This window comes from Salvelinus namaycush, chromosome 6 (assembly GCF_016432855.1).
Source record: "Salvelinus namaycush isolate Seneca chromosome 6, SaNama_1.0, whole genome shotgun sequence".
NCBI lineage: Eukaryota > Metazoa > Chordata > Actinopteri > Salmoniformes > Salmonidae > Salvelinus > Salvelinus namaycush.
Window position 1 is genome coordinate 19,815,466 of NC_052312.1, and position 17,929 is coordinate 19,833,394.

Genomic DNA, 17,929 nt, shown 5'->3' on the forward strand with positions numbered 1-17,929 from the left:
ATGTCGTTCCAAGGGGAAAACAGCACTGCCGCAGGTGAGACTGTCAACGATTCAGGGGTATTATTAAATTGGTATATCAACTGGTCCAAATTCCATACCTTACTTACAGCTTTTGTTGTTTGAAATTAGGTCTGCACTTGGAGGGTAAATTAATGTGGTAGTGAGAAAGGTGCCATGGACTTATTTAGACAAATACTTAAGTGACTATCTGATATTTCATGTGAATTATGTAAATATTTCTGATATCCCTAACCTTTTTGCTTGATGACGACAAAGCCTATCCATTATTGCAGGTACTGTATATGGCTAATGCGCAGGCCAGTCCCATAAACTACTGTATAGCCTATGTTCCATTTCAATGTTTTGCATAAAAGTAGCATGTTAATAATGCTTCCATTATTTATAATCCTGGGTGGTTATGCGAAAGGCATGGTTCAGATCCCTGTTCAAAGTGAGACTTCCGGAATCTCTTCCTGTATTTTCACAGAAGGCGGAGCTTCCTCTTTTAGGGTCTGTGAAGTACTACAGAAGTAAAATCTTAATTTGATCACCCCTTGCAGGAGAACTTTCAGGAAATGTTAAACTTGTAATGTATTTGAGGTTTAAAAAGGCTTCTGTCGTTTGTAATTTCCACTTTGAAATTTCAGACTTGATTTTCCCATATGAAAACTGTATCAAGCCATACTAAAATGTCCATTCATTTTAATCCACATAATAATACATATTTCCCGACGCTGCAGAATTATTTTACTGCTGTAGCAAACTGGCTCAAATTAAGATCCTACATCTGTAGTGAAAATCTGACTCATTTGGATTGTAATGTCTTTCTTCCTCATTTATTAACCACTTATTCATGATTCAGAGCTGTGATAACTGTACAATGTTGCTTCTGGAATTACTTTTTCTCAATTTTCTCAGCTTCCGGTGGAGAAAGCAGTTGCTCCTCTGAAGACGAAGGAGATATTCAGGTATCTTCAATAGCATCTGTGATGCCCTAGTGTTCCTCGATTGACCCCCCCCCCCCCCCCCCCCCCCCCCCCCATGATCTTATAGTAATAACTCCAAGTACGTTGTTTATTTACTTTCTTATGCAATAAAAAGTAAGTAAGATGTGACTGGTTTCTCTGTTCATGTTTCTGTTTGTTTGATCTGTCCTGTAGTGTGAGATTCTGGAAAAGCAGAGGGATGAGGCCAGTCAGAAGCTGTCTGAGATGGAGGAAGGTGAGCTGCACCAATCAACATCCTTGATTACATGGTGGGAGCTCAGCTTTCCAATGAAGCTTCCGTAATGAGAATAAATGCGCACACATTGTAGGAGTCTATTCATCCAGCAGCCTCATGTCAGCTTTCTCTCTCTCGCTCCCTACACACTCCCTTTGTCTCTCTCCCTCTCTCTCCTCAGTATCCTCTCAGCTGTTGAAGGAGATGGATGTTCTAGAGATGCAGTTCCAGATTGAACGCTCCTGCAGGGAGAGTGCAGAGGCCCTCGCTGTCAAGGTGGGTTGTATTATGGTTACTGTAGTTCATCATGTGACAGCGTTGGAACTCCAAAGAATGTTTCAGTGATGTCATCCACTAAACCAGTCAGTGTCCCACTTGGGTGTGCAAGTTTTGTGCCAGCCCAGTACTAACACAGACAAGTCAGCTAATGATTAAGGGCTCGAATGATTAGTTCATAAGTTGAATCACTACTAGGCGGGAACAAAAGCCCGCACGCCCTGTGGAATAAAGAATACTGCTCTTATCAGATATCTTTCTCCTTGAACACAAAGGTGACCAAAGAGAACAAGGTTCTGAAGAGGAGAAGCCAGGCTCTGCTGCCACTCCTCCCTAAGCTTCCTGAAAACATGGCCACCGTGACCTTTGACCTGGAGTCTGACCAGGGGGTCGACCCCAACCCTGATGGGGACAGCGGTGAGGAGGCTGTGCTGCAAGAACAGGCACAGATCAGAGGTATAGAGACAGTCTGAGATCCACCATACACAACAACTACCATCCTGAACACATACTGTATAATGTATGAACATGAGTGAGAGATAGCAGTATCACAAGGCAATGGAATTGAGATTTGAGAGGATTGTTTTTGTACTTTTACCCGACCGACCAAGAAAATGTAAAGAGATATAAGATACCTGCTCATCTTCCTCTCTCTCCCCCTTTCTCAATCTCTCTCCCCCACCCACCCACCCATCCACCCACCCTCCCTCTCTCTCTCTCTCTCTCTCTCTCTCTCTCTCTCACTCCATCATGGTCAGAGCTGCAGGCCTCAGTGGAACAGCTGCTGGGGGAGAAGATGCAGTTGTGTGAGCAGGTCGATTCACTGAAGAGAGAGCAGAGCCAGCTCGAAGAACAGGTAGCTAGCAGTGTGTGTGTGTGTACTAAGTCAAACTTTATAAGTATTTATTGTTTCCTACTCTTCTACATGTTCCACTCAGTTGGCCCTAGACATTGGGGAGAAAGAGGCTATACTGAAGAAACTGTCCAAGCAGAACAAGAACATGAATAAGATGAAGAGAGGTGAGACCCCACTCAGACACATATCAGTGTTCCTCATGGTATACGCTCTATTCACCTCATGCCAAAGTCACGTTCAATGTTTTATGTGTATGTGGGTCCATAGTATCCCAGCTAGTGACAGAGGAGTTCACAGGGATCAGTCAGAAACTGGAGCTGGAACAGGGCCTCAGACAGCACGCAGAGGTCTTCGCTCACCAGGTACACAACCCTGTGTTTCTGTTTGTGTATTTCTGTGCGTTTTGTGTACACGCGTATGTGTTTCTGTTTTCTCAGTGTGTGTGTGTGTGCGTGCGAGTGTGCACCCATCTCACACTCCTATAGGTGGCATGCCATAGGAAGACAAGGAGCAGCAGTGGCCCCAACCAGGGCCCAGGGGCAGTCCTAGTGAATGGAGGAGCATTGGACCGAGGGAGGGCAGGGCTACTTCCTCACTTCCTCATTCAGACACTCACTTCCTCATTCAGACCGGAGGCATATTGTGGGGCGCGCGGGGAGGGGGATGGGGTAGATACACCCATTCAATCTGTATTCATAAAAGAGGACAAATTAGCCAAACAAATACAAAGAGGTGTGAGAAGGGAGGGACACAGGCAGGCTGGTCACTTTGTAAACGAGAAACACACACACACACACAGCTCACGTTTCCCCAGCTGGCCCTGTTGTAAACAAAGGCGGCTATCTTTTCCTTCTTTTTTTTACGGGCGTCTAGGAGGACAACAAAAGTAGTCTCCCCTCTTAGAGCCCCCCCCCCCCCCCCCCCCCCTCTGCTTTATAATGAGCACCCATCACGGCGGCAGTTTGAGAACGGGGACTATAGCTTTAAACACATCCCCGTCTTTAGCTTGACACTTTACATTGAAAGCTGGCAATTGTCGCCTTTGTGCACGCTGTTTGCTATTTACCAGACAGGCACATAATGGGACGCCTCGCAGGGATCCTTACCTGTGAAAAGGACCCCTACTGTTCTGAGACAACCACACAACTCAGCCCCCTTTACTCTTAATGCAATGCAAAGCATTATTTGTTTGATGGTGTGTGTGTGCGTGTGTGTGTGTGTATGAAGCCTCTATTTGTCTACTTTCACATGTTTTGAAAACACACTCCCCATTCATAGGTCTTCTCACTCCGCATGTGTTGTGCTGCATAATAATGATGTGGGCCTCAAATAGGAAATAACTTAGTTAAGCTTGTGTGTGTGTCTGTGTGTGCGTGCATATTGTGTGGAAACCAGCAGCCCTTTTCCTTGTCAAACAGCACTCCCTACTTGGTCCCTATCTGTGTGAAAGTAGCCTTGTGCTATAGGGACTTTAGAGTGCTTACACCAGGGTAATTGGGAGTAAATATGTTAACTGTAATGATGATGTGTCGTCAAACACACAGATGACTGCTGTCGCTACACCTTCACTGTGTTCGACCTCATGGGAGCCAAAAGTGAAAGTGACTCACTGACTTTCAATTCCTAAACTCACTGTCTCTGACTGTAACTATTTTGTTAAACCTAGTTTCACTATCATTTGACCATTTACAGCTTCATATTACAGCTTTATCTATGCTGCTGGAAGAGAATTTGGCATCATTCTGTATGGGATTCCATATTCATTTAATTTGACTTCATACCGCCCCTTTCCACTAGTCATACCTCTGATGACTGTATGCTGGTCATAACTATTGTACAGTCCAAAACAAAATATGAAAAAGCAAATGAATGATTGACAATTGATTGATTGATTCATTGACTGACTGATTGATTGATTCATGATTGATGGATTGATTGATTGACTGGCAGGTGTTGGTGAAGCAGAAGGAGACCCAGAGACAGAGCATGGTGCTGCAGCAGAGTCCAGAGACCAGTCTCCAGCTCCAACATGCTCTGGAACAGGTGGCCCACATCAGCAGTACCCTACAGGACATACAGCGCTACTACCGAAACCAGGTAGATGGGGGTTGTGTGTGTGTGTGAGTGAGAGTGTGTGTGTGTGTGTGTGTGTGTGTGTGTGTGTGTGTGTGTGTGTGTGTGTGTGTGTGTGTGTGTGTGTGTGTGTGTGTGTGAGTGAGAGTGTGTGTGTGTGTGAGTGAGTGAGAGTGAGAGAGAGACAATGTTTGAGTCTCTTTGAAACTACAGTATATTAGGCCTCCTGAGTGGCGCAGTGGTCTAAGGCACTGCATTGCAGTTTTGCAGTGTCACTATAGCCTGGGGTTTGATCACAACTGGCCGTGACCGTGAGTCCCATAAGGCGGTGCACAATTTGCCCAGCGTCATCCGGGTTTGGCCGGGGGGGGCTTTACTTGGCTCATCGCGCTCTAGTGACTCCTTGCTCCTGCAGGCTGACTTCAGTCGTCAGTTGAATGGTGTTTCCTCTGACACATTGATGTGGCTGGCTTCTGGGTTAAGCCATGTTTCGGGGGACGCATGACTCGACCTTTGCCTCTCCCGAGCCTGTTGGGAGGTTGCAGCGATGAGACAAGATTGTAATCACAAAATGGGGAGAAAAAGGGGGTAAAAAAAAGAAACTACAGTATATTTGTTGGCATATAATACCTGAGTAATGCATCTGAATAGGTTACATTTAAATGTATAGGTCTAGGCCTCCCGAGTGGCACAGCGGTCTAAGGCACTGCATCAAAGTGCTTGAGGCGTCACTACAGACTCGGGTTCGATCCTAGCCGGCTGTGACTGGGAGACCCATGAGGTGGCGTACAATTGGCCCAGCATTGTCTGGGTTAGGGGTGGGATTTCCTTGTCCCATTGCGCTCTAGCGACTCCTTATGGTGGGCCAGGCGCCTGGAAGCTGACTTCAGTTGCCAGCTGGACAGTGTTTCCTCTGACACATTGGTGCGGCTGACTTCCAGGTTAATCGAGCAGTGTGTCAAGAAGCAGTGCGGCTTGGCAGAGTCGTGTTTCAGAGGACGCATGGCTCTTGACCTTTGTGGTGGAATTATTGTAATCAAAAGGAGTCACTTTTAAGATTTCTTCAAAACAATCAAACTTCATTATTTAATTACTGCAGTAATGGAGCTGGTCAGTAATCACCCCTGCAGGTGATCAATGAGGACTCAAAGAGCTGGTTTGAGCCACAGCATTTTATAGCAAAGTCCATCCTCCTTCAGTCTACACGACACACAACAGATGTATGGAATGGGTCACAAGGTTAAGATTTTTTTTTAAATTAAAACATTTATTGTACCTTTATTTAACTAGGCAAATCAGTTAAGAACACATTCTTATTTACAATGACGGCCTCGGAACAGTGGGTTAACTGCCTGTTCAGGGGCAGAACGACAGATGTGTACCTTGTATGAAGGATACTTATCATTCACAGCAGACAGTCTCTGCTGTAAAAACATGAGAACTCATTGTGTAGAGACCAGTGTCTGGCCCCCCAACTCCATACTGGAGCCATCTCTCCCTGGTACCGTATAGAACAGAAACATTAACTCATGCTCTGGAATGCGGTATCCCCAAAGACATTGTAAATCTTCCAGAGGCCCATCCTCAGTAGAACACGCATAGATGAGCGTTCTAACAACCCCTTATTCTGTTGCATAAAACAACCATTTGATGCAATAACAGCATTATAACATAATCTTGTAATTTCCACCATACCTTCATCTCTCCCGAGTCCGTAGGGGAGTTGCAGCGATGGGACAAAACTGTAACTACCAATTGCGGAGAAAAAGGGGTAAAAGTTCAACAAAACCCCCAAAAAGTCAGTAAGTCTAATACATGTCGCTGTACATGACTATCAAAGGTGAAACCGACCCAGTCTGCCCTGGAAGAGAGCAGTGTTCTATCTGAGCTGCAATGTGTCAGAGGCCAACTGGAGAGCAGTGAGGAGGAGAGGAGGACCATGGACACCCAGCTCAGGGAGGCTCAGAACACTCTCACCCAGCTTCAGGGGGAAGGTACATTTACAGATGTAGTTTGGTCACAGTCAGCATAGGACACTGATGTACAATTCAAAGAATAAATTACAAAAAACAACACTATAACCGTCTGGAGTTGAATTTCTCTTTGCCCCATTTTCAATATTCAAACAAATGCTATTTTACGGTATTCAAATATGACACACTGTTGTGGTTGATGGTACTTTCTCTTCTTTTTAGTGAAACAGCTCGAGGATAGGCTGAAAGACGCAGAGAAAGACCTGGTTTCAGAGAAGGACAACTCAACCCCTGCACTTCCTCCTCCACTACCTCCTCCTCCACCACCCCTACCCCCACCTCCCTCCAGTACTGCTGTTGAGTAGGTATTCTATATACTATAAATACATAACCACTATATTAGCTGGTAGAGGTATCCTATTTCAAACATCTTGAACTTACATTGAAAATGAAAACTTGTTGACCTTTGTTACATAGCAAGGTGATGGTAGTACCCATAGGTACATTTGATTTAAGAATTTAGTTAATTTGATTAAACAAACGACTTCTGCAACACTTTCTCTTCTTCCTCTCTTCAGTCCCTTAGTCGTCCTTCGCAACAAGAGGAAGGAGTCAGCCAACAACATTGATAAGAATAGTGAGTGTTCTTACCAGGTTATGATTGACAAAAATAAACTTTGTTATTATAGCTTTTTCTTCTGTTGTTACATGTACATTCTACACGCATTTTACATACATGGCACATGTTTTTTGTTGTTGCAGTAGTTACTGTCGGGACTTTACTTTCATTAATTTGATGACTGTTATTTATTTAATTCACTAACTATGTTTAATTGTTACCCCATTAAATTAATCTTGTAACAATTAACTAATTAAGATTTGGGGCACCACGGAAGAAGTTGTTTAGAGAGTTACCATCTCCCAAATTAAACTCTATGAGGTCTTTACCTATAACGTTAATAAACAGTAATCTTATTAATTATTACCTCTTATCAAATACTCATTCTGAACGATCGTAACCTTCTTGGATCTGCAAAAACCCCAACCTTGCGCATTATTCAGTACAACACAAATTGGTTTAATCATTTATTTACTAGCTAACTAAATAATAACACAGAATACACACACACACACTTACATGAGACAAAGGTCCCTAGTTGACTGACAAGATATGACAGCTTGTTACAACATAGATGGAGAGGGGGAAGAGAGAGAAAAAGGACACTTATTGTACAGTCAAGGACTGTCTTCACATTAATCATATATCTTGCACATGAACCACCGCCCGTTTGGAATAAGAAATCATGAATGTATTTACGTGTGAAATGCCTTCGTTCGTCGTTTATCTCGGTCGGAACCAAACCTTCTCTGAAAGTTGTTGGCCTTTCAGCTATATGGCTCTGATTGTCCAAAAGGGATCTCCCCTCCCCTTTCCTGTTTTCTACTGTTGTTCACTCTGGACGATAACCAGCCATGTCGATGGTTCCCATTGGTGATGAACGTAGTAGGATAGTCTCACTTAGATGAGCTTTTCTCAATATCTGCCTTAAGACAGCTAATCAGCTGTACCAGTGATTGTCTGAGGTGAGCTTCTCGACTTCCTCCTCGTGTTGGTATTCAGGATTCGGACCACGATGGACATGAGCTGCAACTCTTCGTCTCTCTGGTCCAAAAGGAAGGTGAGTTAATTTCTTCACCTCCTGTTGAGGTTCAAAGAGTCAACCATTCCAAACGTGCAGCTCTCCACCTCACGTTTCCTGGTCTAAAGGTTGATTCCTCTTTCAAGCCTTTATGCACTCTTAGTAAAAAGGGGCGTTCCGTCATTCTGACAAGCTCTCTGACCTCACTCGGGGCGTGGCTACTTAATGTGCAAAGGATATCAAAAACGATTATCTCATTAGAAAACTAAAATCACATTCCTATCTTAACACAAATACCTTCATCACGTTCATATTGTGTTCACAACATATTGGATGAAAATGTAATAACATTACAAAATGAAAAACAATATGACATTCGTTTTCTATAGTTCCCCACTGACCATTTCCCACATTGTTATGTTAGAAATATTGTTCCATTATCACTTTTTGGATGTTAGAGTCTTGGGTGGGCGAAACTGTCTGTGAACAAAGACATTCCTTTGGTTGATACTAAAGAACAAGAAGGAGAGCCTCCCTCTCTTGTAATTTACAACCGAGTGTGAACGGTCAACGATCCAGCAGCTCCCCCTTTCCCCTCTGTGGGAGAGAGAGAGGCCTGGTTACTGTCACAATCTCGTCAGTCTGATCTGACCCATTCTGATCCTCACAGGACAGTCATGACATTACATAGCAAGAATAAAGTAATTTGATATTTCTATATACTGTACATTGCATCTAGATAGATAGATAGTACTTATTCATTATACATTGTTTTTTCAGTCCTAACTATTATAGAACATTAACTTTTAAACGCACCACTCAGCTACTCACAGTCCATCCCACCTATCTCCGTAAACCGCCCTCTTTAAGCTTTCCATATTTTTCTGTTTCACATAAATTCTGAACCAGTATAAACGCATAGCATCTACAGATTAGATTGGAAGTTTTAAAGATACATGTTTTTACTACAAATATTATTATATTGTTGATTGCTTGACAATGATTTTCCAAATCTCCCAACAGTGCTATTTGTAGGGTGACTTTTAGATAAATGATTCGATTTTTCAGACATTCCTGAACCTGTGACCAGATATCTAATGATTCTGTTTCTTCATAGCAAAATTTGCAGAGCTAAGTTGGTTGTATGCCCCATAACATTCTTTTTGTGGCAAGAATTGTGTATAATCATTTATAATCATCATGAAAAACCTCTACATTTTTTTTTTTAAATTCCCCTCATCAATCTACCTACCCCATAATGATAAAGTAAAAACAGGTTTGTAGAAATTCTTCCAAATCTATTAAAAATAAAAAACTGAAATATCACATTTACAAAAGTATTTGGGCAGTTTCTCCCATTCCTCTCTGCAGATCCTCAAGCTCTGTCAGGTTGGATGGGGAGCGTCGCTGCACAGCTATTTTCAGGTCTCTCCAAGGATGTTTGATCGGGTTCAAGTCCGAGCCCTGGCTGGGCCACTCAAGGACATTTAGAGACTTGTCCCGAATCCACTCCTGCATTGTCTAGGCTGTGTGCTTAGAGTCGTTGTCCTGTTGGAAGGTGAACATAGGACCCAGTCTGAGGTTCTGAGCTCTCTTGAGCATGTATTCATCAAGGATCTCTCTGTACTTGGCTCTGTTCATCTTTGCCTCAATTTTGACTAGTCTCCCAGTCCCTGCCGCTGAAAAACATCCCCACAGCATGATGCTGCCACCACCATGCTTCACTTTAGGGATGGTGCCAGGTTTCCTCCACACGGAAGGTTCTCCCATTTCCACAGAGGAACTCTGGAGCTCTGTCAGAGTGACCATCGGGTTCTTGGTCACCTCCCTGACAAAGGCCCTTTTCCCCCGATTGCTCAGTTTGGCCAGCGGCCAGCTCTAGGAAGAGTCTTGGTGGTTCCAAACTTCTTCCATTAGAGAATGATGGAGGCACAGTTCTTGGGGATCTTCAATGCTGCAGAAGTGTTTTGGTACACTTCCTCAGATCTGTGCCTCGACACAATCCTGTCTCGGAGCTCTATGGACAATACCTTCGACCTCATGGCTTGGTTTTTGCTCTGAGATGCACTGTCAACTGTGGGACCTTATACAGACAGGTGTGTGCCTTTCCAAATCATGTCCAATCAATTGATTTTACCACAGGTGGACTCCAATCAAGTTGTAGAAACATCTCACGGATGATTAAGGGAAACAGGATGCACCTGAGCTCAGTTTCGAGTCTCATAGCAAAGGGTCTAAATGCTTATGTAAATAAGGTATTTCTGTTTTTTTCTTTGTCATTATGGGGTATTGTGTGCAGATTGATGAGGCAAAAGGGAAGTTGTCTGAATACTTTCCGAATGCACAGTATTTAGACCATAGACATGAATTGGCCAAATATATTTATCGTCCAATAGCATATTTAAAATGATCCACCTTCCTTTCGGATCTGTTTTGACAGTTTGTACATTCGGATCAAAATTGTTATTAATTAATATCATCACCACTTTTGAGTTTCTTTTCCCATGACAGAAATAGAAATCTCCGTCCCAGTCCTTTACCCATACAACCTCATCTGTAATTGTAGAGTGAGTTTCCTGTAAACAATAGATATTATATTCCTTTCTTTTAAGCCAGGTAAAGACTGGTCGTCTTTTTTTATAATCTGCTAAGCCATTACAATTATAACTAGCTATACTTATTTCACACCTTACCATAATGAGATACAAGTTAAATTATACTTACCATAATATATGCCTGTAAATTTACTACCAAAAAGCACCATTATGATCTAGCTGCTATATACCCTGAATTTTTCCATACTTACCAATACTACCAGAATCAATGTCTGACATCTATCCATGTAGCCGTACCATAATATATCCACTGCTAAACATACTGCAGCTGAAACTAACTCTAAGTAAACCTCCAATTGTCTTCCAATATCCCTCCCGTGAAAGCCTCCCCCATCCCAGAAGGGTGTGTTTTCCCTGATACTATCATGCCACCCCTGTACCCGTGACGCGCCTTTAGCGTCCTAAAACACACTTTCAACCGCCGATTGGTGTGACCAATCAGAAATCGGAACTGTCCCATGAACCTGTTTCAATGCTGCCACCTCTGATGTGCCCAGCCAAAAACTCTATACGCCTATGGAATGACCACGAGAGGAGCATCTTCTTTAGGAATTAGCCACATAACAAAACAAATGGAAAATACATTTGAAATACATTTGTTGTACTGAGGACAATAAGACCTAAAACAATTGGCAAATACCCAGACAACAGCAAAACATAGAACATAATACTAATGATAGTAATAAATAATTATATCATCCTTATCACTGTCATCATAAATAAAAAATAATAATCAACTACACATTACTTACGTATGACTACTTTAACAATAAACAGTATGTGCTCAGGATATGTATTTTTCGTAGCTGTCTATTTACCGCCACAAACCGATGCTGACACTAAGACTGCACTCAACAAGCTGTATGGGGTCATAAGCAAACAAGAAAATGTTAATCAAGATGCGGCGCTCCTATTGGCAGATGATTTTAATGCAGGAAAACTGAAATCCGTCTTACCTCATTTCTACCAGCATGTCACCTGTGCAACTAGAGGGATAAAAACTCTAGACCACCTTTACTACACACACAGAGACTCATACAAAGCTTTACCCTGCCCTACATTTGGCAAATCGGATCATAACTCTATTCACCTGATTCCTGCTTACAAGCAAAAACTCAAACAGGAAATACCAGTGACGCGCTCAATATGGAAGTGGTCCGATGAAGTGGACGCTAAGCTACAGGACTGTTTTGCTATTACAGACTGGAATATGTTCCGGGATTCATCCGATGATATTGAGGAGTTTACCAAATCAGTCACCGGCTTCATTAATAAGTGCATCGACGACGTTGTCCCCACTGTGAACATACGGACATATCCGAACCAGAAACCATGGATCACAGGCAACATCCACACTGAACTAAAGGCTAGAGCTGCCACTTTCAAGGAGCAGGACACTAATCCAGATGCTTATAAGAAATGCTGTTACGCCCTCTGACGAACCACCAAACAGGCAAAGTGTCAGTACAGGACTAAGAAGTCAAAAAAATTAAATCATATGTTATTAGTCACATACACATATTTAGCAGATGTTATTGTGGGTGTAGCAAAATGCTTGTGTTCCTAGCTCCAACAGTGCAGTAGTATCTACAAATTCACAACAATACACCCACATCTCAAAGTAAAACAATGTAATTAAGAAATATATAAATATTAGGACGAGGAATGTCGGAGTGGCTTGACTAGAATACAGTAGAATACAGTATATACATATGAAATTATTAAAACAGTATGTAAACATTATTAAAGTGACCAGTGATTCCATGTCTATGTACATAGGACTGCAGCCTCTAAGGTGCAGGGTTGAGTAATCGGGTGGCAGTAGGCTAGTGACAGTGTCTAAGTTCAGGGCAGGTTACTGGGTGGAGGCCGGCCAGTGATGGCTATTTAACAGTCTGATGGCCTTGAGATAACTAATCCTACTAGATGGGCTCTGACGCTCGTCGGATGTGGCAGGACTTGCAAACTATCACGAATTCCAAGGGGAAACCTAGCCAAGAGCTGCCCAGTAATGCAAGGCTACCAGACAAGCTGAAGACCTTCTATGCTCGCTTCGAGGCAAGCAACACTAAACCATGCGTGAGAGTACCAGCTGTTCCCGGACGACTGTATGATCACGCTCTCCGTAGCCAACATTCACAAGGTCGCAGGGCCAGATGTATAACCAAGACCCATACACAGAAAATGCGCTGACCAGCTAGTGTCTTCACTGATATCAACCTCTCTCTGATCCAGTCTGTAATAACTACATGTTTCAAGCAAACCACCATTGTCCCTGTGCCTAAGAACACCAAGGTAACCTGTCTAAATGACTACCGCCCCGTAGCACTCACATCTGTAGCCACGAAATGCTTTGAAAGGCTGGACATGACTCACATCAACACCATCATCCCAGAAACCCTGGACCCACTCCAATTTGCATAACGTCCCAACAGATCCACAGATGACGCAATCTCGATTGCACACCACACTGCCCTTTCCCACCTGAACAAAAGGAACACCTACATGAGAATGCTGTTCATTGCCCACCAAGCTCATCACTAAGCTAAGGACCCTGGCACTGAACACCTCCCTCTGCAACTGGATCCTGAACTTCCTGACAGGCCGACCCCATGTGGTGAGGGTAGGCAACAACACATTCGCCATGCTGACCCTCAACATGGGGGCCCCTCAGGGGTGCGTGCTCAGTCCCCTCTTGTACTCCCTGTTCACCCATGACTGCGTGGCCGTCCACGACTCCAACACCATCATTAAGTTTGCCGACAACACAACGGTGGTAGGCCTGATCACTGATGACAATGAGACACCCTATAGGGAGGAGGTCAGAGACCTGACAGTGTGGTGCCAGGACAACAACCTCTCCGTCAACGTGGGCAAGACAAAGGAGCTTATCGTGGACTACAGGAAACGGAGGGCCGAACACGCCCCATTTACATCGATGTCCTCGGTGTCCACATCACTAAGGAGCTATCATGGACCAAACACACCAACACATTTTTGAAGAGGGCACAACAACACCTCTTCTTCCTCGGGAGGCTGAAAATATGTGTCATGGGCCCTCAGATCCTCAAAACGTTATTCAGCTGCACCATTGAGAGCATCTTGACTGGTTGCATCACTGCTTGGTATGGCAACTGCTTGGCATCTGACTGCAAGGCGCTACAGAGGATAGTGCGTTGGCCCAGTACATCACTGGGGCCGAACTCTCTGCCTTCCAGGACCTCTATACCAGAGGATGGTAAAAAAAATGGTCAAGGACTCCAGCCACCAATGTCATAGAGTGTTTTCTCTGCTACCACATGGCAAGTGGTACCAAGTCTGTGACCAAAAAGCACCAAAACAGATTCTATCCCCAAGCCATAAGAATGCTGAACAGTTAATCAAATGGCTACCCGCACAATTTACATTGACCCCCTCCATAATTTTTTCATTTTATAATTTTTACCCCCTTTTACTCCCCAATTTCGTGATTACAGTCTTGTCTCATCGCTACAACTCCAAAAACGGGCTTGGGAGAGGCGAAGCTCGAGTCATGCGTCCTCCGAATTATGACTCGCCAAGCCACGCTTCTTAACACCCGCTCACTTAACCCGGAAGCCAGCTGCACCAATGTGTCAGAGGATACACCATTCAACTGATAACCGGAGTCAGCCTGCAACAAGGAGTTGCTAGAGCGCGACGAGCCAAGTGAAGTAAAGCCCCCCCCCCGGCTATACCCTCCCCTAACTCAGACGACGGTGGGCCAATTGTGCCCCACCCTATGGGACTCCCGGTCACGGCCAGTTGTGACACAGCCTGGGATCGAACCCAAGGCTGTTGTGACACCACAACACTGCGATGCAGTGCAGTAGACCGCTGCGCCACAGATATTTCTTTATCTTAATTGTTTTGCACTGACTCTTGCACTGGCTCTACTCACCCACTCACCCATACTACACTGACACTCCAACACACACACACTACATATGCTCAAACACACAGAACACACACATGCATATTGACGCCACACACACACTCACATATAGACAAACTTTCACACTTCACATACTTGGCTTCTACTCTGTTTATAATATATCCTGATTGCCAAGTCACTTTTACCTCTCCCCACATGTACATCCTGTATTACCTCAATTACCTCGTACCCCTGCATATTGACTCAGTACTGGTACTACTTGTATATAGCCTCGTTATTGTTTTTATTGTGTTACCATTTCCTTTTTTATTTAGCAAATATTTGTCTTACTTTTTAACTCTGCACTGCTGTGTAAGCAATTCACTGTAAAGTCTACACCTGTTGTATTCGGCACATGTGACCAATAAAATTTGATTTGATTTTGATTTGATATTCAAGGCATGTTTAGTTGGTAAATTATGACCCTGGTTTTGATATCAGCAGTTCTATTGTTCAACACAGCACAGCTCAAGTAGCCTATTCATTGTGTTGTGTCCCTTTCTCCAACAGAGCCAGATCCTACTTTGGACATGAAGACCCGAGCGGTGGATGCGATGATGGAGAGGATAAAGAAAGGCATTGTCCTGAGACCCACTCAGAGACCACAGGTAGGGCTAGGTCAATCAACCAATCAGTCAATCATGCTATCTACAATTGCAGTGGTGAGACATCTGACATTTTGTCTCCTATTTCAGGTCGGATCAGAAGATGACCGTGCCTGGAGGGTGAGCACTTTTGATACCTTTCTTATTATAATAATTGTTATAAAAGACTATTGATTTATTTAATATTAAAATGCTTTTAATTTATGAATCTTTCAATCACAGGACCAGAGGATTGAGAAGAGAAAGTCAGCCGTGCTGGAGCTGAAAGGAATGCTGGTAAGATGGGATCAGTTAAGAATTGGGAGTCCCATAGGGCAGCGCACAATTGACCCAGTGTTGTCCGGGCTTTGCCGGTGTAGGCCGTCACTGTAAATAAGAATTTGTTCTTAACTGGCTTGCCTAGTTAAATAAAGGTTAAATAAGAATGTCAACAAACATTTTTTTTTTTAAATTAGGGATTTTCAATTCGACAAGAGAAGTGAGTCTAATAGGTCGACGGGATTAATAATGTACCCTGATTGGTTTACTGTACTTTTGAAATCTTCTTTTCTTTGACCTGATTGGTTTAACCTCCTCCTCACCTATCCTGATTGTCTACTGTACTACCTCTACTAGGACACCATAAAGCACCAAGGCCACAGGAGGGCATGGTCACGGAATAGGTTCAGCCGAAATGTGGGGGAGGCAGAGCTACAGATGGTGCTACAGAGAAGGAGACGGGCCATGGCGGATGGACAGGACACACCCAGCTCCGCCCCCTCCACTGCCATAACCCCTACCAAAATACAAGGTGCAGTAGCATCTCCATCCTTTGCTTTAGGGATTGGGGGACAGTCAGTCAGTTTGGGTTTTTAAGGGTTGCAGTGTTCTGGTTATTGTTTTGTCCACGGGCATTAAATTGATGGTACTACATTAAAAGATGGACTGGCCTGGTCTTGGATGGCTTGAAATGATTTTAGGTCAAAGTTGGTTACAGAGAAAGATTGATGCAGATGATAACAAACGAGGGACCAGGAGGACACATCATTAGCCTACCCAGGCTACGTTTAGACAAGCAGTCCAGTTCAGATTTTTATTTTCACTACTTGGTCATTTGACCAATCAGATCAAATCTGAAAAAGATCTGATGTTAAAAGATGTGATCGATCAAAAGACCAATTAGTGGGGGAAAAAACTGAATTGGGCTGCCTTTCTAAACGCAGCCGTAGTGATGTTTTTCATTTACCTACAATATTTTAGAATTTTTTTAAATATAAAAATTTGCTTATATACCATATGTCTTTCCCCCAGGCCCACAGCCGGGCGGTCCAGCAGCAGGAGCACTTCCCTGGGCAGGAGAGAGTGGCAGCACCCCTGTACTCCGGAGGCTCCAGCAAAACAGAGAGAAGAGGAACTCCCGTATCAAAGAATCAGAACTGATCATCTGCCAGGAGAACATCTGAAAGTTGGGAAAACGGATGACTAGTTTTGGGATACTGTACCACAGTGTTTCCCAAACCTCTCCTTGAGTACCCCCAGCCAGTCCACATATTTGATGTATATGTGGAACCTTCGCCTGTAATAATAATAGTAACTAAAATGTGAGTGGCTTGGGTTCAGGCTTGACCTTAATCTTTGGGTTTTGGGGACCCAAAGGGGTGCACATTTTTATTTTTGCCATAGCAGTACACTCCTGATTGAAATAATCCAAGCTTGACGATGAGTTTATGACTTGAAACTGCTGTGCAGTGCTAGGGAAAACAATTACATTTGGATCACCAAGACCAGGATCAAGAATCACTGGGTTAAGGGTAGTAAGCCAATGGCAAAGAGCTTTCTGTGGCAGTAAAAATGTACAAGGATATTCTACTTGTGCTGGGTGTGAGAAATATTTGAATGGCAATATGCCCCTTTTTTAATAACCCATCCATGAATTTCTCTCAATTCACATTCAATGTTGCAACGAGAAAAGCAAAGAGTGAGAAGAATATGGTTCTGCATTGATGCTCTTATCGTGGAATTCTTGGTGCATTATTGTCCTGATGCTCTGAAAACTTGTCTCTTTTTGTATAGGGGTCACTTCACTCTAATACCTGCTATGCTTCAGCTATGTAAAAAACAACTTAAAAGTGGAAATAATACAATATTTTATTCACATCACGCCTCAGTTGCCATTTGTAAATGGAAAGCACACATGCAGTACCAGTGAATGAAAAATACACATACTACCACCAAATGATTTCTACTGTTTCTTTTGAAGAGTGGAAGCTACCTTTCCTCTCATTCTACGCTCTGGACCTCCTTGTAGCTAGAGACCTAGCGCCTTAATTAGCTCACACAACAGAGGAATTGTGTCGGCTGCCATTTAGGCACTCCATATACTTGGGTTGCCAAGGTGTTGAGGAGCTAAGAGCACTCAGGTGATCTTAAAGGTCCTCCAGCTTCTGAAAGTGTCTGAAATGGAGGCTGGGTGGATGGCAGCTTTTTGAGTTCACACTTCCACACACCCCTGCTCTTTGTTAAAAGCATTTGAAAAGGATGGGATTACTTTCACACTTTGACTCTGACACCATTTTAGTTTCTGCAGCACGCTGTTCTGTCATTATATATTTATTTAATTTAGCTCCTTTACTAGAAAGGTCTGCTTTTCACTTTCAGCATACATTTTTCATAGTTTTTTTTGCCCCTCAATCTCAAAGGTGTAGGATTTTTAAATAATGTTGCTACTTCATTCTGTGT

General features: G+C 43.4%; 1 protein-coding gene across 1 annotated transcript; it reads left to right on the plus strand.

The window, feature by feature from the left end:
* On the plus strand, nt 1–17,869 carry LOC120048995 (shootin-1-like). The gene is made up of 17 exons (XM_038995256.1): nt 1–34; nt 919–968; nt 1,161–1,221; nt 1,403–1,497; nt 1,773–1,953; nt 2,256–2,353; nt 2,436–2,517; nt 2,621–2,715; nt 4,304–4,450; nt 6,267–6,420; nt 6,622–6,760; nt 6,978–7,036; nt 15,117–15,214; nt 15,302–15,331; nt 15,434–15,487; nt 15,827–16,001; nt 16,502–17,869. The coding sequence occupies exons 1-17, from the start codon at nt 1–3 to the stop codon at nt 16,651–16,653; spliced, it is 1,704 nt and encodes a 567-aa protein (XP_038851184.1). The 3' UTR covers nt 16,654–17,869.
* Nucleotides 17,870–17,929: the final 60 nt, after the last annotated feature.